This window comes from Microcaecilia unicolor, chromosome 7, assembly GCF_901765095.1.
Source record: "Microcaecilia unicolor chromosome 7, aMicUni1.1, whole genome shotgun sequence".
NCBI classification, from domain to species: domain Eukaryota; kingdom Metazoa; phylum Chordata; class Amphibia; order Gymnophiona; family Siphonopidae; genus Microcaecilia; species Microcaecilia unicolor.
In genome coordinates this window covers 1717112-1741808 of record NC_044037.1, presented here as the reverse complement: position 1 = coordinate 1741808, position 24697 = coordinate 1717112, and the positions used below count along the sequence as shown (strand labels likewise).

The window sequence follows — 24697 nt, the reverse complement described above, 5'->3', positions numbered from 1 at the left end:
AGATAATAAGAGTCAACTTGCCGTGTGGATATTGGTCACATAGAATATTTGCTGTTCTGTACTAAGAAGATTTTTGGAAGTGGTAATAGGGGAAGCTTCTGGCCTGGCAATTAAGAAAAGAAAGTGATAAATGGGTCACAAAATTGCTTCAGAGGAGGGTGAGAGTCAATTTACTCATGAAGAGATAACTTCTTAATTCCTAGACTATCAGTAAAAATATTTTAGGTATATTAAAAGCAAGAAGCCGGCAAAAAATCAGTTTAACCACTAGATGACTGAGGGGGAAAAGGGCAATCAGGGAAGACAAAGCCATAGCAGAGAGATTAAATGAATTCTTTGCTTGGCCTTCACCAAGGAAGATTTGGGAGAGACACCAGTGCCGAATGGTAGTCAAAGCTGATGAGTCAGAGAAACTGAATGAAATCTGTATAACCTGGAAGATGTAATGGCGCAATTTGACAAACTGAAGAGTAGCAAATTTCCTGGACCGATGGTATTCATGCCAGAGGACTAACAGAATTGAAAATAAACTTGCAGTACATTCTCACTGGGGGCCCTTCAAGGACACTGCAACTCAGTGCCCACAATTCCACAATCTCAGGAACAATGTTGATGTGAGTTTGGCATCACAATCCTCAGTATGATGAAGTCAAGGATGAATTTTCTTCTTCAGGCAGGATTCAGATGATTAAAATCGGTCCCAAAGACCTCGACTGATACTTGGTGCCAGGTGACAGTATATTTCTCGATGATGTATGCATCACCTGCCTCTGACTCACTCCTGGATCTACAGAGACCAATTTGATAACAAGACTTTTCAGCAGCAAAAGTATGTCCTTGCTGCTTCTGTTGACTATAAAGACAAATAAGAGGGATTAAGGTCAGGCTCAAAGCATTGCAGGCACCAGTTATGGGTATCTGTAATAAATATGGTCCTGTTGCACTGAAGGCACTTCCTAAGAGTCATTGGGGCTTTTTTTCTGGTTCATTTCATTCAGAAAATAGCCACTGTAGAATCAAATGCCTCATTGTTTAAGTATCCCCAGAACACAAGATCATCTGAAAGGCCTACACTAAGCGATGTGAAAAATGACCAAATAACCTAAGATGCTAATGGAAAAAAACATACTGCAGAACTACAACAGGACACACAAAACTTTCAAAGGCTTAATTTATAGAAAAATGTTATTTTGAGGTAACCTCTGGTGATACACTTCCAACTGGCTTTGATGAAAGATGAAGAATGAGGGGTCCTGCGTGGCAGTAGCAGGCAGGAAGTGACACATATGCATGGTGGAGCGATTCAAAAGCTTGAGCACATTGTAAATAGAGAAGATTCCTATGCAGGCTCCAATATGAGAGGTTGCATCCTACTGTCCTCAGAGAATAAACACTATCCCTTCACTGAAGGGTATCAGAGCCACAAGGACGCAAGCTGTGACATTAACCACATTCTACCTGCTGTGGTTTCCTGGCACTTGTCAAAGGACCATCGGACTTCCCACAGCCTGACCTCGCTCTTTTATCTGCTGCTCAATCTCACGCAACTTGGCCCGAACCTAAAAACAAAGAAAACAAAACCTATCAGCAGATCTGGCACACCATGCATTGGTATAACACTAGCCATGGCAATGCCAGTCACACATCAGGGATGGGCAAACAGTGCTCAGCCCAGTTGGGTTTTCAGGAATCCCACAATATGCAAAAAAAAACAAAAAAACCTCATGCTTATTCATTGCGAAACTCCTTAAAAAAATAACTGGTTTGTAGCTTTCAAGGATTAAGTATGCCTACCCTTGAGTGTATCTGGTCTGTCTTGTTATTGCCAGGGTTCATAACAAATCACATACACTCAAAAACATAAAGCAAACCTAGCCCACCATAACCTCAGAAGCATATTAACTCAGTCAGCATTAGTAATTGGTTTTAGAAATATCTACATACAAATGAGTCACGGCAAGGTCAGCCCCACATGCATCCAGAGAGATACCAGGCATCAGACATATCAGCAAAATTACAGGATGATATTAAAGTGGAAGCATCAGAGAATGCAACTGTTCACCTGCTGTGTGAAAGCAGAGTTGCCTCCTGGCATGGGAAGACTGGAGGGTGCAACAGGTAGATGGTCAAGCGGAGAACCTGTCTTTCCTGCTGTCAGTCAGAGAATAGTGCCACCAAGGCACTGGGGCAGCACAGTATGATGCTCTGCAGAAAAGGAATATTGACTATATTAAACCTCATATTACAATAGGGCTAACCTGGAGAAGGAAAAGGAGTGCATTACAAAAGGGGCCCTGGATCATGAGAGGATCAGGATTCTCATCCAAAAGGGCCATTTGCAGTGCACTATCATTACAAACAGATTACTCCCTCAGTCACTAACTCTCCACTGGACTGGCTGACCTTCTGGCCTCCTCTCTGCATTGTGCATCTTTATAACTAGACTTTTGCTAACCCTCAGATTTGCATTTTTGGATCATCTAACCCGCAGCCTGGTCTTCCCACAGGACTTAACTTCCTTTCCAGCTACTCTTCTATAGCTCCTTTTCATGTCAGCAGCCACTGTCCATTACACGACGTGATCACTCTTAAGCAGCTTATATGGTCGTACAGCAGAAAAGATGGCAATACTGTAGCAACAGGTTACTGGGGGTGGGCGGGGGCGCTGGTGAATCAGTCATCTACACAAACACACTATGCAGAACGTACATGTGTATGGCACTCTCATGCATCACACTACATTGCTGGTGGCATCCCAGCTTCTTATATATGACTGAGAAAAAATGGGGTGATAAGAACAAGGCAGCAGCGTTATTCAGGCTTCCTCTAATCACTATCATTGAGAAAGTTGGACCATCCCCAGTCTGTCCACTGTGAATGCCTAAGGGTGGCCTTTTTACTGATTTACTTTGCCCCAGCCAATTTCCTCAATTTCAGTGGAATTTTCCTCAAACTGGCTTTCTGCTTCTGATATACCTGAAAAATGTGTACTATGAATTTTTATCTCTGCGGCAAGTTCTTCATATTCTCATTAAGCCTTCTTTATTATGCTTTGCCTCTAGCTGATAGTGCTTATGCTTCTTGTCTTCATTTGGTCTTTTTCTAGTCTTTGAAGGACATTCTTTTGGCTGCAATAGCCTCTTTCAACTCACCTTTTAACCAGATGGTTGTCATTTGCTCTTCTTTCCACCTTTGTTAATACGTGGAATACATCTGGTCTGGGCTTCCACAATGGTATTTTTAAACAACGTCCATCTCGGATTTAAAGTCCTAACCTTTGCAGCTGATCCTTTTAACGTCTTTTAACCATTTTCCTCATTCTCATTTTCATACTCGCCTTTTCAAAAATTAAATGCTGCTACAGTAGATTTTCTTAGTGACTTTACTCCAGATATCAGCTCAAATTTGATCACATTATGATCACTGTTTCCTAGTGGATCCATTGGATCCGCTGGGAAACAGCAGATGCTGTTTGCAGTGTCACCATACACTCCTGTTCCCCAACTCACCACTCCACCTCCTCCATGCAACCTGCTAGCTCTACTATATCACTCCTGTATATCTTTCACCACTTCCTTAATTCACTCCTGCACTGCCTGAAATTTGCTACCTAAGTGCGCAAGTCGCCTTGAGTAAGCGCAGCACTGTCACCCTCTCCCCATCAACTTAGAGAGCTGTGTGGTTGCCCTTCATCCTCAATCAAAAGGGAGCAGAGGATGGGTAATGGACACTCCACCACAGGAACTGGTTCTTGAGAGATACTTTATTCAATATTTGTACAGTAGGACCCCACACAGTCCATGTTTCGATGTGATGAAATGACTACCTCAGGGCTCACAATGATATTCAACCAAATGTAAATAGGTAGGACTGTCCAAAACACTCCGTTCAGAAAACAGACATACATCAAGCACAGCCTGAGAGCCGGGTGGAGTGTCTACTACCCATCCTCTACTCCCTTTTGATTGGACTGTCTACGTGGAGGCTGTTTCCTGTTTGTTAATGCCCTTCATCCTCAGACACACTCTCACAAGTCTTCAGTGGCACCGCCATTATCTGCTCTTATGAGTTCTTCACTGCCATAAGATCAGTCGCGCAGCTCACTACCTGGGATTCATCCACTCACTTCCTGCCTGCTACTGCTATCTCCAGTGGCTCAAGGTACTTTCTCGTGCTGGGTTGTGCACTATTATTCGAGGAATTAACTCCATCCAGAGTCTCAATCTCGAGCAGCCATGCTTCCCACTGACATCATCAGAAGGCCACACTTTTCTTTAAGAACTTTATTCCCCTGACAATAGGTGAATAAAGCCAATTGGGGGGGGGGGGGGGGGGGGGGGGAGTACCTCTGCCAGCTGCTTCACCAGGCTAATGCCCATGGATATAGCCTGGAAAGTAGACAGAACTTTCATCTCCGTGCTCTATTAGGGAAAGGACCATAGCCCAAATCCCAATCGCTTCCAGCCAGGGAGTCAGAACAAAACAAGGTAACTGCTCCACCAGACCTAACCTAAAAAACATCTGGTGGAGGCAGAGAAATACTGGAGAGTTCCAGCCTGCATTAGCCCTTATATTGGTGATGTCACTGGAATAGTTCAATACCTCTACCTCCATCTGCTGGTAGGAGGGGTCACAACCGTTTGTATGGACTGGTCTAACAGACAAAAAGGAAATAGTCATTTTTCAGCTTTTCATTAACATTTAATTTAGGTCTAAATTTTGTATCAGAGAAGTCACATTTTACCAATGCTAAACATCCTTGTTAGTTATAACATTACCTGTAACATGCAGCTAAGCCCAAACACCACAGGACGTGCTGTGGACACAGGAGGAGGTCACTGAAGGGAGTGCTGGTTGGATTTCCTGCAGGAGGTTGAGGGGTGGGAGTGGAAGGCAGGGTGCCTCCTGTCTGGGTTGTGATGATGTGGGGTGGATGCCCAGAAATACCATCTAGTTGCATTGCCAGTCTGCGGGTGCAGAAATATGCAAGGCGTCTGGAGAGGTATGCAGATTGAACAAACTCCCCAGAGTACTGTATGAGAGAGAAAAGATAAGAATGAATCTCCAGAAGTCAACCAGAATGAGTTCCACAGGACAAGACAGGATGGCACATCCACAACAACAGAGCAGAATGGACAAAGATGAACAACACTTGCATGTGAGCAGGAAAGGAAAAACAAGAAAGAACTTGCAGGAGGAGTAACCTAATGGTTAGTGCAGTTGGCTGGGAATCAGGGGAGCAGGGTTCGATTCCCACTGTGGCTCCTTGTGACCTTGGCCAAGTCACTTAACCCTCCAATACCCCAGAGAAAGTGCCTGTATGTAATATGTAAACTGCTTATGTTTAACCACAGAAAGGCGGTGTATTAAGAATCTCATCAGTAAAAGACATGAAGGAAATAGGGGAAGGACAGCAAGAGAGAAAGCCAGCAAGGCAGCAAAGAAATATCAAAAGAATTTACCCGCAGCAAGAGGGGCAGAAGTAGTTTCAGTAGCTCATCTTCCCCTGGTCGAATTTTTTCAAAGCACTCCAGAACCCAGGTAAGGAATTCATGTCTATCCAACATACCATCCTAAAAGCAGGAAAAAAATATATAAGTCATGACACTGCCACCTCTAGATGGTGGAATGTGTGTGCAGCTCGTGGAGATAGTCCCTGTACTGTAAGCCCCAAGGGTCAAAGACAGGAATTCTCTTTCTGGTACCCTTTCACCCCAAGAGGCCTGCAACATACTCTGTATTAGAGAACACACAGCAATCTCTGTACTGAAAAGCCTGGAAATACATTTCTGGCATCCGTGTTACATAAAAACCTCCAAGAGGCAAATACAGAAGACTAAACTGTAGGAAGCAATAAATATCTGGGTAGCAAAACAATAATGTCATTATTCCCCATTTCCAACAAACTGCTTTCAATGGAATATGACTTATTAACCAAGCAAGGAAACAGAGAACCTTAGAACGTGGCAACGGAAATGCTACACACTATCTAGTCTGCTCATCAAGTCACCTGGCCAGTCTGTACAACAACCCCTTCCCCTCCTTTAGAGATCCTCACAGCTTGGCCCAGACTTTCATAGTTTGCTATCTTGTTCATTTTCTCCACATCCACATTACAATTTTTACTCTTACACAATATTCATGGACTTGGTAACAAATGGCAGCAGTGTTCCATAATATAAAGGGCTCCGTCAGTCTGACAGAAGCTCATTAAGATTAAAGGCCTTATCTGTGTATCAACACATCTGTATACAGCACCCAATAATTACTAAATACCCTGTTTCTAACAGAGGCCAATACAGGTCACAAGTACCTGGCAAAATCCCCAAAGAGTCCCAAGATTCCACGCAGAATCCAGGAATCCCAGGGTTCCACGCAGAATCCAGGAGTCCCAAGGTTCCACGCAGAATCCCAGAGTGCGCCAAGATTCCACGCAGAATCCCAGAGAGTGCCAAGATTCCACGCAGAATCCCAGAGAGTGCCAAGATTCCACGCAGAATCCCAGAGAGTGCCAAGATTCCACACAGAATCCAGGAGTCCCAAGGTTCCACGCAGAATCCCAGAGAGTGCCAAGATTCCACACAGAATCCAGGAGTCCCAAGGTTCCACGCAGAATCCCAGAGTCCCAAGATTCCACGCAGCATCCCAAAGAGTCCCAAGATTCCACGCAGAATCCCAAAGAGTTCCAAGATTCCACAAAGAATCCCAGAGTCCCAAGGTTCCATGCAGAATCCCAAAGAGTCCCAAGGTTCCACGAAGAATCCCAAAGAGTCCCAAGGTTCCACGCAGAATCCCAGAGTCGTAAGATTCCACGCAGAATTCCAAAGAGTCCCAAGATTCCACGCAGAATTCCAAAGAGTCCCAAGATTCCACGCTCCCGATCCCAGGGATAAGCAGTGGCTTTACCCAGCTTTACTTTCATGGAGAAATTAGATCTTACCTGCTAATTTGCTTTCCTTTAGTCCCTCCGGACCGGACCAGGATTGGACTGATGGGTTGTGCTCGCCTACCAGCAGGTGGAGACTGAGAAAAAACTCTGACTCTAGAGAGCCAATAGGAGCCCTGGCCATGTGACCTTAGCCTCAGTATTTGAATAACAAAGCAGAAAAGAAAGAAAGACCTTCTGTGCCGTATGGAATCCTAGCAGCCACAAAGCACTCGGCAATGCCAAGTATCAGAGCTCACCAGCAACTCTCACCAGAGAAGTGGTATGGCCCAATATGTATTACAGCTCACCAGCAACTCTCACTAGAGAAGTGGTATGGCTCACTTGTACTATAGCTCACCAGCAACTCTCCCCAGAGAAGTGGTATGGCTCACGTATAATATAGCTCACCCGCAACTCTCACCAGAGAAGTGGTATGGCTCACTTGTCTTATAGCTCACCAGCAACTCTCACCAGAGAAGTGGTATGGCCCACTTAAGATTTTATATATATTCCATCAACTGAGCTTACCAGCAACTCTCACCAGAAAAGTGGTAACTCATATTTAAGGTTTTATAGATATTCCAGCAAATGAGCTCAGCCACAACTCTCACCAGAGAAGTGGTATGGCGTATTTAAGGTTTTATAGATAGATTCCAGCAATTGAGCTCACCAGCAACCACCAGAGAAGTGGTATAGACCACGTAAAGTTCTGTATATATATAGTATTGTTCCACGAATCGTAAAGGAATGAATACACTTCCTACTGAATACACTTCCTACTTAATAAAAGAAGCTAAAGAGTAGAGAGAACATGGGAGGGGCCTGGTCCGGTCCGGAGGGACTAAAGGAAAGCAAATTAGCAGGTAAGATCTAATTTCTCCTTCCTTAGCATCCCTCCGGACCGGACCAGGATTGGACTGATGGGAAGTACCAAAGCAGTAATCTGAAGGGAGGGACCCTATGAAAACTGCAGAGAAATGTTCATGCTGCATAGGCCACCTGGCGACAACTAACATGTAGTGTGTCCCAATGAGCAAAATAAAATGAAACTAGACTAAGTTGCCAACTTACCAATGTGCACCGAGAGCACCAAAAATCGCCATAGTAAGAATAGAGCCCGCTTCTGAAGTTGTGGAATATGTTGTAATACGCTGTGGAACTGCCCTCATCAGCGAGAAGAGAAATAGACATTCTCATTTCCTTGATCCTTCGCGATATAGCGGGTTAGAAACAATGAAAAACTTTTACGCCTACTGGCTAGAAGGACAAAACCAATAAGAAAAAACCGATTGGGAAAGGTGAAAACTTTAAACTACAGCAGACCGAAAAGAAGTTACCAACCGTAGAAGTATTCCACACATAGATCTACTTGCTGCAATGGCTACTGGGAAACACTGCTTGAAGAGGAAAACTTTATAGAAAAAGTTATGGCTACTAGAAAACAGAACTTTAAGAGTCTGTTCACCTAGTTCACCTAGCTGGTGGACGAAGCGGGAGGTACAGGTGCAGGACTCCTTTAAGAAACCGCTTTGACAGTGGATGCTGCATAAGCGTGCGGTTGTCAACAGTATCATGCATCACTGATAGAGCTGCCAAATGAACTCTAATGGATGAGTAAGACAGACAAAATTTCGCAAGATGCAGAAGATATTCCAAAACATGCAAAATGGATACTGTTTGTGGAATGAAGTGGCAAGAGGAGTACCACAGAGTGAACCGTCGCCACTTTGATTCATAGGACTTTAATGTAGATTTCTGTCTGGAAGCAATTAAAACTTGAAGTACTTCCTGCGAAAATATCAAAGATGTTGCAGACCCAGTAACCACGCCATAAGTTTGAGTGACTGGGGGTCCGGATGTAGAAGGGTGCCTTGGTTCTGCGTAAACACCTAGTGAGATGATGGAAGAAACGCATAAAGAAGGCTGAAAAACCCCTGCTGGACGTTGGCATCTGTCCCTGTCTCCGTCAAGACTGTTGCTGAACGGAAGAAGCAAGAAATGTTCGTGAGCCTGAAGGCAAAAAGAGATAGCCCTGAAGTGTCGCAGTGAGGAAGTAAGGCTGAAAAAATGAGAGTCCATTCACCTAAACGCAGGGTGACACAACTAAGAAAAAATGAGTACAAACTCAAGAGTATACTCCTTGGCGGATGACATAACCCACTGCCATGGCAAGGACCAACATAGCTCTCTCCGCCTTGTTTGTCAGTAGGGAAAACAAAATTCACCCGAAGGTAAAACGAATTGCTGAGGTCCCCCAGAAAAAAAAATATATACAAACAAGCTTCTGCCAAAAAGTGTACTGCACGAAGCATCCCAATGACAGAACTAAGGTTCTTGAGATAACTAGATGACACTTAAATAGTGCGATTGATGACCCTGAGATTCGCAATAGGATGAAGGAAAATTCCTTCTTGGGCATTAGAAAGTAAAATTGCATTCTGCAGAATAGAGCGAGGAAATGGCCGAAGGCCCAAGGTCACCAAGAAAAATATAAACTGGGATGTTTGCAGAGGAGACAAAAGACTGTGCGCCAACCTGACTAAACAAAGAGAAAATCAGAGATATCTGATGAGAGATCAAATGAGAGATCAAATGAGAGGCCTGGCTACAATCACCACCCAACCTAGAGACTGTAAGAAATGCAACACCCGGTGCGTGACCTGAGAACTCTGCTGATAAGACTTTCTCCAATTAGGCAGTCGTCTAGGTAAGAATAAAATGACCCTAAGAGCGCAATGAACATCCTCTTAGATCTATAAAAGAACGGAAGAGAGAGTACTGCTGAAAATGACCGGTTAATGCATAAGCAAAAAACTAGCCATTCTCTGGATCCTGAGGAGAAGAGGAAGGGTGACCAAGGACACCAGTTAAATAGGGCTACAAACTCCAACCCTATCTCTATGGCGTTCCATAGTTGGGTAAGTTCTGAATATAGGAGTCCACCAGCTATGGTAGTACGCTCCGGACAGAAAAAAATTGTCCCAGTATGAACGTCTGATTCACCGGCCTGTAATTTCTTGGATCTCCCTAATCCACATACCACTAATCCACGTACCACGGTCATGCGTCCTCCCTCACTGAGATGTAGATTGTAAGCTCCTTTGAGCAGGGAACGTCCTTCTTTGTTAATTTGTACAGCGCTGCGTAACCCTAGTAGTGCTCTAGAAATGTTAAGTAGTAGTAGTAGTACCAGACTCACACCCAATAGATATGAATGTTGAGCTTGTTTCAGGTTAAAACACCGAACCTAGACCCAGGGTCCCCGGTGTTCCTAGTGGTGAACAGCCATGGCAAATATTGTATGCGTTAGTTTGCAGAATTACTGCAAAGCCTTGCTTTTGGAGCAGAGATTTCTGTTCGATACTCTCGTGAGAGGTTTTTTTTTTTTTTTTTCTTTTCTTTAATGCTGTTCTGGCTGTAGAAAGGTGGACATTTGAGCTTCCACAGAATGGCAAAACTTATGTACCTATGCCCATTAGATATGAATGCTGGACTTGATGGACTTTAGGCCTTACCCAGCATAACCATACTTATGTACCTATGGTATAAATACACAGGAAGTGAGTGAATCCCCTTCCAATTGAAAGAACACTCTGGAGTGAAGGCGCATAGAATGAAAATGAAAAAGGACAAACTTGGAAATTACCTGTAACGAAAAAAGTGAAGTTGTGCCACAGCCACTTGAAGGCAGTGTAGACAAGACTGTATCTGAATTCAAGAAAGCTTGATATAACATCAGGTCTCTAAGGAAGAGGAAGAGATAGCAGATGGTATGTATAGGCATACTGGACCAAACCAGGATGTTTATAATCTGCCAATGCTGAACTGATAGAGTAGAGACAAACACGAGAAGATAGTTTGAGGACCGTCCACTATCTTTAAGTGAAAGGATGACTTTATTCTCTAAGTGACCATATGTCCTGTAAAAACCAGAAGAAAGCTAAAATGAAAAATGAGAGGCTTCAAGGCAGTTGGAAAAGAAGGGAAGACATGAATAAAGCATGCCTGCTAAGGCAGCTGAGTGACTGGGAGCTTGGTAGACAGGACTGTCCCTCAGAGAATATGAAAGAGCTGATATATCCCCATGGCAACTGAACAATATACTGTATGCCTCTAGAGAAGGATTCTTAAAGTCGGAAAAAGAAAACACTGTATAACACTACAGCCATTGAGAGTGTCTGTTAAGTTCTTAAAACACTATATAACATCATACGCATGGAGTAAAATGCTTGAAAGGAACTAAGATATTATGGTCAGAATTGCAAAGTACCAATCAATTGACTCTTAGGCAATGTAGTCCTATTCACCAGGGAATGAGAAAGACAGAAATTTACTCTATGCCTATAGAGAAAGTTTCTAAAGTTCTTAAAACACTGTATAATACTACAGCTATTGAGGAAAATGCTTGAAATGAATTATGATATTATGATAAGATGTAGATTTTCCACCAGGCAATGAAATATGACTGAGCACCAGAAAAAACTAGTGTTAACAGCCCCGTGATACATAGAAATTTAAAAGAAGAAAAGCTTGTTATATATCCATATATGAAAGGAGCCCCCTTTCAACCAAATATTGCCTGCTGATGTGAAGAGCATTTTAGAATACGCCGTTCAGCACATACAAAAGTGTACACATCTTGGAGCCGAACTGCTCTATGAACTGCAGCCTTACCTTCAGCAGAGAGATCCCCGACTGATAAGATGGAGGGAGAAACAAAATGGCCGCCGTTCGCTCCACTGGCCCTGTGGCGATCGTCGACAGCGCGCCCGACACCTCCGAACAAGCGGAGCCCAGTGGAACGGCGAAGAAACAACAGCCGGCGAAAAAGGCCCCGAAAAAACTGGAGGCAGCACCGGACCCGAAGAAACCTTGAAGGGAGAGCAAAATTTACATGTTCCGGCTGCATGAACTGCGCGACGCTGACCGACAGCAGCTGTTTGAACTTTTAAGCCATATCGGAAAAAACAGGTGGCCGCGCTTACGCGGTTCGCACCTTTCTTTTTTTTTTTTTTCATTTGTTTAAACTGCCGCCGCCAAAACGCAAGAAAATGGAGGAAATTAAATCTGACGAGAAAAATCGCTGTTTAAAGTCACAGATACTGAATTATTTTCTTCTGTTTGTTTTTTTTTTTTTTTTTTTTTATAACCCCTCAATCATAATAAAACACTGGAGCTGCCTGCTCGTTAGAAGTCTGGGGAAAGAAAGGCTGCTTCTTTGAATTTACTTTTATTTGATTTAATTCTTTTAAAGCAGCTACCTGTTAAAAGTGGCTGCCTCTCCCAAAGACGGTACACCTTTCCAGAGAAAGGGACGGCCCTTCCCTGCTAAGCCAGGGAGATGGGGAGGAAGGGGGGTGGACTCGAGACACCCGAGTTTAACACCCCCGAGGCTGTCAAAGAAAGAAGAGAAAGGAAACCCTGTCAAGCCTCTAAATAAGATTCCAGGCACAGAAGAATTATCACAAATATCTGTAATATCTAAGAGAAAAGGAGAGAGACTAATGGGCTCACTTCCTACCTGCTGGGAGACTGAGAAAATACTGAGGCTAAGGTCACATGGCCAGGGCTCCTATTGGCTCTCTAGAGTCAGAGTTTTTTCTCAGTCTCCACCTGCTGGTAGGCGAGCACAACCCATCAGTCCAATCCTGGTCCGGTCCGGAGGGATGCTAAGGAAATCCGTTTATCCAAACCTTTTTTAACCACAGCTACACTGACTGATTTGATTAACCTCAAAGATTAAATCACACTATACAGTTTGCATTTCTAAGATAGCCCAGAATACAAGTTGTAAATAAGAGCGTATTTGGTTAGATATTAAGCTAGCTATGCACATCCTAAGCATAGTAAAAGAGCCTGCTACACTTTTTAGAAGTGCTTTACAAATTAAGGGGGTCTTTTACTAAAGCTTAGCTCGAGTTATCTGCTGCAAAGCCCATTTTATTTCTACGGGCCCTGCAGCAGATGCAGGCCGAGTCAATATAGCCAACAAGAATTTTTTATCTGTTAAATCTCATTCTATCACTTTTTATACATTGTTTTGGCCTTTTTGTACTTCCTTAGTTTACCAGCACAAGGTGACAGAACTATTTAAATAATGTCAGAACTATTTGCATAATAGTTAAGCATATTTTAAGAACATAAGAATAGCTATACTAGGTCAGACCAATGGTCCATCTAACCCAGGACCAATCAGAGCCCAGAACAACATTTTTTTTAAAAATAGCTGGCCACATCACTGCAGGTTACCTCTTTTCTGTGTTAAACTAAAAAAGGAACAGTCATTTCTATGTAAGAGCTTTAAACATAAACATGCAACACCTGCTGACCAAACTAAAGAAATACACTTATATTTCACTAGTAAAAAAGGCCCGTTTCTGCCGGTGATGAAACGGGCCCTAGCAGGCACCAGACTCCCTTCCCCTCCCCTTACGCTTGTCTCCCCTCTTTCCTGCCTGTAGCAGTGCTGCTAGCTTCCTTGCTGCATCGTGTGGGAGTCCGGCTCTCGGCGTTTCAAAATGGCCGCCGTGAGTTGAAGTCTTGCGAGGCAACTTCAACTCTTGGCGGCCATTTTGATTTGCCGAGAGCCAGACTCAGACACGATGCAGCCGGGCAGCTAGCAGCAGCGCTCCGGGCAGGAAAGCGGGGGTTCCTTCGTTCCTGCCCGAGCAAACAGGTACCACTAGACCACCAGGGATAGTGGCGTAAGGGGATGGGAGGTGACAGGGGGGAGGGAAGGTGATGAGGGGAAGAGTGTGGTACCGGGGGCGGGCCGGTACCTTGAAAGGGGCGGGGCAATGTGGTGAAAGGGTCCAGGGTGCTGGTCACGTCGGTGTTTGCGGCTGGGATTTGTTGGAAGGGGAGGAGTAGGGAAACCCCCATGCGTTGATTTGCCTTGTTTTCGTGTTCCACCCTCGACGTCATCACATGTGATGCAAGGGCGGGGCATGCCGACATGGTGAGTGTTGTGGCTTCACCACCATGAAGTTACGAACCAGTGGGTGAGTGCCTGCAGTGACATCAGTGTCCTCAGAACGTTGAGGGTGCGTTTTATTATAGTAGATATGCTGGAAAATTCATCATTTCACCACAGTTGTTTTTTTGTTAAATGTGGTCTTTCAAACTCTTGATTTTAATAGTATGAATCATTATGCAGTCTAATAGTGTATTAGATTTTGTGGTTGTGTAGTCTTACCCTCTTTTCCATACTGCTTTAAAAAGACACTTTTTTCAATTAGCATTTGGTCCATAATGACAACTCAATCTTTTTTGGCACTAAACCTTACAACAGCATTCATTATCTGTTTGATTTGGTGTGTTTGATATATGTCAATGTTAGGTTGTTGTATAATGCTTCTCTTGTCTAAAAGGTGTGTTAGTTTTTCTTTCCTATTTTTTTTTTTTTTTTTTGTTTCAATAGTTTTTATTGGTGACACATAGAAAAGCACAATCCATTTTAACATAGCTTGTTTCAATACAAAACAACAGAACTCAATAAAGTAACATTTCAAACTTAATACTTTCATGTAGCCATCCAGTATTTATAACTTTTCTCCCCTCCCCCTCCCCTTCCCCCCCCTCCCTCTCCCTCCTCCCTTCTTGTATCCCCCTCTAGTATGTCTCCTCCCGTGTACCCCCTTGAAATATACTATTAATCATAGTTTATTAAGAATTAGACTTCTTCCCCGTTGTGTTAACTTGGCCAAGTAAGGATTCCAAATCCCAAGAAATCGCAGCTTACGTTTATAAGACCCTCTGGCCTCTTGCACTTCCCAAGTGAGTACCTGATGTATTTGATTTCGCCAATGCCAATATTCTGGTTTGTTCTGTGAGGTCCATTGCTGCAAAATACATTTTCTTGCAATTAAGCAAAGTTTACGGCATAGCAAAGCTTCACTTGTTCTGAACCCACGAAAAGCATCCGGGCAATCAAGCACTACTTGAGCAGGTGTACCCTGTATACAATTTGGCATCATGAGAGAAAGAAAAGCCACCACCCTCTTCCAAAAACATCTTATATGCGGGCATCCCCAAAACCCATGATATAGAGAATTGTCGGCTAGGTTACACTTCAAACAAGTGGGCGTCCTTATTCCCCCCGCACGGTAGAGCTGCACTTGCGAAAAGTATGCTCTATGTATAACTCTGTACGCACACTCCCTATACCCTGCACCAGTAATTAAGTGTGTTACATTCTTAAGATGTGCTGCTATATCCCATGATGTTAAATCTTGGCCTACATCTACCTCCCAACGCCTCTTAAGCTGAGCTAGATCTTTCCCAGGTACTAGGGACCAAATTTTCTTTTGCAAATTCGAGATGGAGGGAGCCTCATTTGAAACTTCAGCAAAAAAGTTTAAAATTTTTTCTCCCAACCGGATTTGAAGTGACACCTTATTAAGAGAATTAACATAGTGTTTCAACTGACAATGTGCAAAGGTGTCACCCCATCGAATTAATTCTTGAGGGATCAGATGATTTAAGAGTTGAAGCTCTCCTGTGTGGCTTACCACTGTCTCCAGACTGCTAAAGCCCTGTGCCTCCCAACGCGCAAAAACTGAATTTTCCTGACCGGGTCCAAACATCGGATTCCCTCTAATCGTTAAGAGTTCCGACACCTGAGGGTCCCCTCCCAGAAGTTTCCCCAAAAACCTCCATGCATCTCGTACCGGTCCCAACAGAACAGAGTTACCTCTCAGTTGTGCCAATGATGGACCATCCCCATGCAGCAGCGAGACCAAATGAAATGGTTTAAACAATTCCCTTTCTATGCCCAATGGTGTGTGATATTCAGAAAGACAAATCCAATCGCGTACCTGTCTCAAGTTACATGCTATGTTATAGAATTTAATATTGGGCAGTCCTATACCACCTTGTTTCCATCCCCCCAATAGTAAGGGCAACCGTATCTTTGCCTTTTTATAAGCCCAACAAAACCTCGTCACCAATCTATAGAACAATCGTATATCTTTCTGTACTAATTTTATTGGCAATGTTTGCATGACATATAGCCATCTAGGAAGAATTACCATGCGTATCAAGCACAGTCGTCCTGACAGTGACAGTGTCAACGCCCTCCAGGCGTCCAACTGCTGTCTTGTTTTCTCTAGCAGCCATTGCATGTTGGATCTTTGTATATCCCCTGTCCTTGTAGTCAACAGGACCCCCAAATATCGAAAAGAGCCCTCCACCCAACGTAAGGGAAACTGTCCCACCCATGTACTACGGGTCTCTGCTGTTATAGCCAGTGCCTCTGATTTGTCATGATTAATTTTAAATCCTGAGTATGTTCCAAATTCTAAGAATATTTCCAATAAGTCTGCCAGTGATTCCCGAGGCTTAGTGAGCACCACTAGCAGATCATCAGCAAAGGCCGCCACTTTAAATTCTTGATCGCCAAACTTCACCCCACTAATTGACGCACATGAGTAGATATCACGGATCAGAGGATCCATGTATAGTGCAAAAAGTAAGGGTGAAAGTGGGCAGCCTTGACGAGTTCCCCGCTGTATTTGAAATACTTCGGATTGCAACCCATTCACCCACAATCTAGCCAGCGGTGCCTCATATAAAACTGTTATCGCCCTCGTAAACCACCCCTGAAATCCATATTTTCCTAGGACAGAAAACAAAAAAGGCCACTCCACCCGATCAAATGCTTTTTCAGCATCAAAGCTGATCATAATAGCTGGGTCACCCGTGTTCTCTAGACGTTCTAGGGAAGCTAAGATACATCTAAGATTCCTAGTTACCGACCTTCCCTGAACAAACCCCACCTGTGCCTCGTGTATAATACCTGGGAGTACGCGTCTCAACCTATTCGCCAAGATCTTTGCAAAAAGCTTAACCTCGTGGTTAAGAAGCGAGATTGGCCTATAAGATGTTACTAGGGTGTGATCTCTTTTAGGTTTAGGCAATACTATTATTTGAGCTAAATTGAGATGTTTTGGCATCTGACCACACTCTACCCAGGAATTAAACGCTGCAGTTAAAGGTAAAACTATAGAATCCCCCAATACTTTGTAAAATTCTGCTCTTAATCCATCCGGGCCCGGAGCTTTACCAAGCTTGCAGCTTCCTATGGCCCAGCTCACCTCATCGCTACTAATAGGAGCATTCAAGAATTTACATTCTTCCTGTGATATATGTGGTAGCGAGACATTTTCTAAATAAAGGGCTTCGCTAATTCCACTCTCATCTCCTGGCTTATACAGTTGTCGGAAAAATTTCTGAAAAACATCTCTTATTTCTTCATCTGCGTGACATAATTTACCCGCATCATCTCTAATAGTTAAGATATGTCTAGATACACTCTTAGAATTAATCAATTTCGCAAGCATTTTGCCCCCTTTATTCCCATGTCTATAAAGTTGAAATTTGTAATATGCCTGCGACTTAACCGCCCTATCATGCAGTAAAGTATTCAGCGCAGTCTGAGCACTTATTATGTCAAGTCTGTTCTGAGAAGTAGGCTGTTTCCCAAATTTTCTCCTTAAACCAGCTAGGTGTTTTTCCAGGCGTAAGATTTCATTATCTCTGGCTTTCTTATGGTGACTAACGTAACTGATTATGTCCCCCCTTAGTACCGCTTTTGCAGCTTCCCAAAATAAACCAGCCCTATCTTTCATCTCGTCGTTATTATGTGAATAGTCTTTCCACTTATTTACAAGGAACTCCTCAAATTTCCCGTCTTTGTAAAGATAGCTAGGGAAGGACCAACCTCTTCCCTTTCTCCCTTGGGTCCCCCCTTTCCATGTCATCGACACTACTGCATGATCCGAAATTATACACGGGCCAATCTCCGCTTCAACTACATCTGAGAAGCTTGCACGTGAGGCTAGCAAGTAGTCAATCCTAGAATGAGTCTCATGTGCTCTGGACTGATGTGTATATTCCCTGTCTGATGGATGGAGGACTCGCCATACATCTATCAGGTCCAACATTGAGCAGAAATCTGGCAATCCCCTCATTTTCGTTACCCCTTGCCCTGCCGGGGGGCTTGATTTATCCATCTGAGGATTCCAAGCCGTATTAAAGTCTCCCCCTAGTACCAAAGGTATAGTTTCAATTTGGGACAAAATTGTAATTAAATTTTTATAGAATTTTTGGTCAAGTTGGTTTGGTGCATATATACTACCCAGGAGCAACTGTTGTCTGTTTACTGTTGCTCGGCAAAAAATAAAACGCCCTTCTGGGTCTTTCACAATGTTGTTAATTTGCAATGCCACCCCTTTTCTGAATAAAATGGCTACTCCTCTTTTCCGTCCCACTGCCGCTGAGGCCACACAGTCCCCGACCCACCATTTTGCTAGTTTGGCGTGTTCATTATCTGTCAGATGCGTCTCCTGCAGAAGCACAATATCTGCCTTAATACGTTGTAAATACTGCAATATTTTAGATCTTTTTATGGGGGAGTGAATACCCCCCACATTCCACGTAACTATCTTAACCATGCTCCTTACAAAAGAATATTACTTGACCCCTTTTATTTAACATCGTGCCTGAGGGGAAACCTGCCCAGCCTCTGGTCCCCCCCCTCCAGGATTTCAAAGTTTTCATCAATATATGCCTCATATTAAGTCGCTTCTGCAAATGATTCAGTCCTAATCTTCTTATCTGGTACACATTACTAAATATCCCACCTATCCCCCTTCCCGTCCCTCCCCAATACTTCCCCTCCCAAATCCCCTTCATTCCCCTACTATCCCTCTGCGAGATCTTAGTCATTATTGACGCCTCCCCCTCACCCCACAACCAACCAACCAACCTGAACATAAATGTGAGCCCTTCAATTAAACCAGAACATTGGCTCACCCCCTCAAACATTCCACTTCACTTATTGTGCAAAATATATTCTGCAAGGAACCTCCCATATATCCCGCTTTACCTAATTTAGCAGGTGTAATAATTTTTAACCTTTTTATCAGGACTCTCGCTCTCCCCGACTTAAGCCAGAGTGAGCGTGAGTGAGCAAACGTCATGTCTCAATACCTGCAACTCTGCAAACTTTGATCGCCATTAATTTTCTTAAACCTTTTCATGGCGACCAATACATTATATTTATAAATCCAAAACAAATTAAACATTTTATAACATCTCATCTCACTACCATTGCTTTGTTAATAATGAACATTCATTCTGCAAACGTCCAATCTCAAATTGAACCTGTCAGCCTCCTGCTATCCCAGTAAGAGATGTTTTCTCCTGATCCCTCGTGGAGGCGCATACATTGCTACCTTCCATCAGCAGAATGGTTACATCAAGCTGAAATATTTGTTGCCCCTGTTATTCAAGGGGTCGTCATTAAGGTAGTGTCCAACCATTATTTTGCCAGCCAGCTTGAAGCCCAGTATTAAATAAATGGACTATAAGGCTCTGTTTCACTCTGTTTAAGCTGGGGGGTGGTTCACACTCTAGTAGATAATATTAGACCAGTAGGCAATCCATGATTTTCATCAGAACCAAATTAATCCAACCATTTCTTTTGCCCCTCTCCACTGCTTCTGTACTCTTTGCCACCACCAGCCCCCATGCCTCGTCCACAGCAAGAGAAGGCCAGCAATCAAACAACTTTCCAAACTTCCACTTTGAGAGCCTATCATCCGCTAAGACTCTGCCAGTAATTGGTGCTCATTAAGCTTTTTCTCAGCCTCTGTTGCTGTCTGAAAGGTCTGCCAGCGATCTTGCACTTGCACCCGCAGTTTCGCGGGAAATTGTAGAGCAAACTTTATCTTTTTTTCCGCCAACTTGGAACATATGGGGTGAAATTTTCTCCTCTGTTCCTGTACTGCTTGGGTATAATCCTGAAAAATCAGTATATTTTGTCCTCCGTACTTCAATGAATCTCTACGTATCTTAAAGCCCTGAAGAATCTCCAACTTATGTTTGTAGTTTAAGATTTTTGCCACTATTACCCTGGGCCTGGCATTTATCTCCAGTTTCCTTCCCACGCGGTGTGCGCGCTCAATTACCAACGGGCCCGCCGAATCCGTCAATGCCAGCTCTTTTGTCAACCAAGTCTCCAGCCATGGCTCCAGATTGCGCTCCGGCAATTGTTCCGTAAGTCCCACAATGCGAACATTATTCCTTCGCGATCTGCTTTCCAAATCTTCAAGTTTTAGCCCCTGTTCTCTCAGTTGTTGTTGTAAGTTTCGCAAGTCGGGGCCATAACTGCGTGTGTCGTCTTCAATTGCAGAGACTCGCGTTTCTAAATCACTTGTTCGCGTTCCCAGACCGTCCAATGCCATTTGGAGATTATCTAGTTTATCATTTAGCGCTGTCCATTTCAGAGCCCAAGCGCTCGTCATTGCGCCGGTCAGCTGGGAGAGCTGCTGTTCCGTAAAACTCGATCCCGCCGCTTCCGGGCCTACCTCCGCCATCTTGCCCTCTGCGGTGCTCGCCTTGTTTTTCCCCCTATTAGCCAGCCGTTGGGTCATTACTGTTGGCGATTTCGCGAAGTATTTTTCCATACGCTTTTGCTGCTTAGCTCAGCGAATTTTGAAGGGCTTTTACGTGTTAAAATAGGCTGCTTGCGGGGTGAGGGTCCCGGAGCCGAGGCACCACGCTGCTAGCTCAGCTCATGACGTCCAAGGAGACTCTTTCTTTCCTATTTTAAATGCAGTTCTTTTAGTCACTGTTTTTATTTGAATACTGTATTTTGTGAATCGTTCTGATCTGCATTGCAATAAACTACGGTATAGTAAAATAATAAACGATAATCAACCTAATGTAATAACCTGAACATATTGGTTCAGTTCTGTTTTTTCTAATCCCACCCTGAACTCTACAGGTTGTGGAGGAAAAGAAACTTGATATAACATCACATTTATAAAGGGTCTGAAAGAGGGAGTAAAATGATGCTAAATTATATGAAGCTGTTAAATCTTGAGTGGATTTGAGGAACTACAAGAGGATCTTGCAAAACGAGAAGTCTAAATGGCAGATAAGTGCAGGGATTATTCAGAAAGGAATAAGAATGAAACAGAGATCATAATGTCTCTATTGATCCATGATACAACTGCACCTTGAAACCCTGAGAACACTGTAGTTCTGGTTGCCCCATTTAAAAAAATTGTAAATAAAAAATAAAATAGAGGCTATAGACTTTTTTTGGAGGTGGGGCCGGGCCACCATATGGACTATAAGTTACGACAGAAGATGAAAGGGGAAGGAGAGGGAAGGGGGGAGAGGGTGGAATTGGGATAGTGTTACTACTGTTTCACATATGTTGAATTTGATAAGATTTGTTTGCTTGTTTTGTTCCAAAAATTTTCAATAACAATACATTTTAAAAGATAAATAAATAAAATAAAAATCTATTGAGTTTCACATTTGATAACGTACGAGTTTTCAAAATCTCCCTTCAATCAAGTTTGTGTGTCCATTGATGGGGTATGTCAAACCTGACTTCCAACTCTAAGAGCCAAGGCTGAGGAAAATACAATTAAAATGTCCTTGATCACAAGTAAGTAAATGATGGCAGAAGAGAAAGAAAAAGACCCACACGGGCGATCCAGTTTGCCCAATAGGGTAGCCAGAAAAGCTCTGGCCACTCTGTGCAGGTTACATTCCTCCATGATCAAATACTGGCATCACAAAGAGGGCAGTGAGAAATCTGCTACAATGCTAACTACATACAGGCAGTTATATCTGATGCAATCTTGGAACAGCGGTTTTATGATTTTGATAATGAATGCGACTATACAGCAGCCAACACTTGAATAAACCCAAACCAACAATATTGCAAACTGACACTGTACTCTCACTATCTTGTTGGTTCCAATATCTGGTTTCTACTTTCCTCAATCTCCTCTCTCCCCCCTCCCCTCCATCTTCAAATCAGATCCTCTCCCCCCCCCCCCCCAGCCATCAAACAGCTCCTCATATAACATGACCCTCAGCCACCCCTCGAGGGCAGGCATCAGTAAAAGTGTGGCTAGAGCCAATGTCAGTATGGTGGCAGCCTGTGAAGATACAGCCAAATCAGAGGCAGGGTCCTGGCTGTGGGGAGACTGGCGCATCAGCACCATTTCCAAGGAGGGAGAGTGGGCCTCATGGTGCCGATACTTCTCGGGTACTGACGGCACCAGTGTCCCGGAGCTCCTGGCACTGTGCTTCAAATAGGACCGATGCTGATGCATTTTAGCCTTCATCTGATGCCCAGCATTGAAGTTTGTACCAACAAAGATGAAGTGGAATTCTCAAAGGTCCTCAGTGTCAGGTCCGAGGATGCTCAGCCCAAGTGGACACTACTGACATCTGATGCTGAGGGCAGTGGAGACCTCCTCAATGTTCAGTGGATCTCCAGCTTGGGGTGTGGCTCCCGATGCCATCTGGGTCGATGCCTCCGATGTCGATGGACCAGACATCTCAGTGCTAAAACATTTATTTTCTGCATTTTAGAACAGAGTTTACTTTGAGAGTGCAAATCATAAGGGCCAAGGCATGGAAGGCACCAGCTTCAAGTGTCCTCATGCATCTCAAACATTTTTTTGAAAGCACTGGAAGGTTTCTGGGACATCGAAAATATAGCCGAAGTAGACAAATAAAGGTCCTATTACTCACAAAGGAATTGAGCAAGAATTAGCCAACCAAAAAAACACGAGACAAGACAACAATCGTGTCTGACTAGCTCCATGGTAAACTAGAAACTAAGGGTCCCATGAGAGTCGAGCGGGTAGAAAGGCATGCACACATGCGTGGCTGGGCTTGCCAAAGGCTTCGGGAAGAGTCTTAACGTTGGACAGCGTACGACCCAGGGCTCCGTCAGTGACATCACCAATTTGTGGTAATCAACTATCTTGCTTGTCAGGTGAGGAAGGCATCCGCGCATGTATGCTGGGAGTGCTGCATTAAGGCAAACAGATTCAATGCTGGGCAGTTTCTGTACCAGGCTCCATGGATAACATCACCCACGTGAGAATTATATGGCCTGTTTGTCCACAGAGGGAAAATTTTTTTTTTTTTTTTTAACTTTTCACCATCTTCTGCAATACTGCTCCAACTTGTCTTTTCTTCCAAAACCTGGGTCGCCTCCTCTTGGGCTTCCAGTGGTGAAGCCCAGGCCCTCCACCACAAACTGCATATTCTTCATCTTTCAATGGTGGGGTTGAGATCACTGCAAACCTAATACTTCTTTCCAGGATAACTCCAGGTACTCTTTTGTGGCAGGACCCAGGCTTCTCTAAAATTCATTATTGTTCTTTTTTTATAGTCTGTATGTAACTGACTCTTTGCATATATACAAAAAAATCAGATACAGTGAGAGACAAGATAGACCTACTATCCTCAAAAAGCACTCACTTTTTTTTTGTTACATTTGTACCCCGCGCTTTCCCACTCATGTGTGATACAGTTTTAAAAAACCTCAGCTGCGTCCCTACCAAAAGATTAGCAACACCCCCTCAACTGCAAGAAACCTTCTACTCAGACTCTCATTGCTTCCGACCCCAAGAGGTGAACTCCCAATGTGGCCCTCAGGTCAAAAATTTTCCTATAAATATTATTAAAAAATAATTCAGCCTTTTTTCCCTTTCCTTAATCTATTATATTTTATGAATATTATACACCACTTAGATGTTTATTATGATAGGCAATATATCAAAGACATTACAAGTCTGTTATGTTTTTATGAAGAACAATATATCAAATGAAACCATAAACCAAAAGGTAAGTAACAACGATGTATTTCATGCTCCTGTCCTTAGGCAGTAAGATGAAAGCTTCTTCTCATATCCCCCACCCCCCCCCCCCCCCCATTCACACTACCCACAACATCCCCTACTTGGTCTGTTTTCAACACATGACCCCACATACCTATTCAAACGTCTTCACCCCACTGCCTTTTCCAGTCTACCATCCCTACTTATTCCTTCCTATCTTACTCCCAGAGACCCACCTAGTAACATATCACATAATTAAATTAAAGCACCATAAATGATCTCTGTTCAAAAAATGGAAAAAGAGCACAGAAAGAGCAAACGAAAGAAATTTGAGAGCTCCTTTGCTACTTACTTGGAACATAAATAGTGCAAGCTTTTCGTTATACTCCCACTGCTTCAGGCCCTGCTCCACCTCCTGCGGCATGGGTCCCCAGGCATTCACACAGCCCACACCTGCAGGCCCCGTTGGCGACATGCAGCCAGCACTTGCCATCTGTCTGTAGAATTCAGCAATCTTTTGCAGTTGCTCCCACAGGTACTTGGTGATTATCTGAGTCCATTCTACACAGGAATGAGAAAAAAATATGTAAAAAGTAATTAAGACCAGATTTAGAAAGAAATAACTTGCCAGCTCTGATGAAATTACAGAAAACTTAAAGACTGAGCTACACATTTTCCTTAAAAGTTTCAAATGGTTTGTTCCTAACATAAAAGGCAAAAATGACCATAAGGAACTCTTAGGAAATTCTACTTGGTAAAGAAAGAAAACAGTTTTATTTGTTACTCCTATAAAAAAGTATGCGCCACAACTACAAATTGAAATATCAATTACTTATGACACAAGCACCTGGCAGATTCTTCACAACCATCAACCTAAAACAACTACTTTCAAAACAAAAGGACATTTGTTCTATGCGGTAACCTAAATACATATATTGAAAAGCAGACAGATTTCACTTTCAATCAGGCGATCATTTCATTTTTCATTTCTTGTTGCTATGAATGAGAATGCAAAACATTTCGGGCTCCTTTTTACCAAACTGCAGGAAAAAGAGCCATGCGCAAGTGGCAGGGGCCGTTCTTCCCGCACATCAAGGCCTTTTTTACT

At 43.4% G+C, this 24697-nt stretch overlaps 1 protein-coding gene across 1 annotated transcript in view; it reads right to left on the bottom strand.

Moving 5' to 3' along the window:
• MED12 (mediator complex subunit 12) overlaps positions 1 to 24697 on the bottom strand; it is a 295163-nt gene that overhangs the window by 225521 nt on the left and 44945 nt on the right. Inside the window, 9 exon segments of the mRNA XM_030208869.1 lie at positions 1459 to 1501; positions 1503 to 1559; positions 2063 to 2147; positions 2149 to 2175; positions 2177 to 2205; positions 4779 to 4813; positions 4816 to 5032; positions 5463 to 5573; positions 23942 to 24150. Of these exon segments, the coding sequence (XP_030064729.1) occupies positions 1459 to 1501; positions 1503 to 1559; positions 2063 to 2147; positions 2149 to 2175; positions 2177 to 2205; positions 4779 to 4813; positions 4816 to 5032; positions 5463 to 5573; positions 23942 to 24150 (813 nt within the window).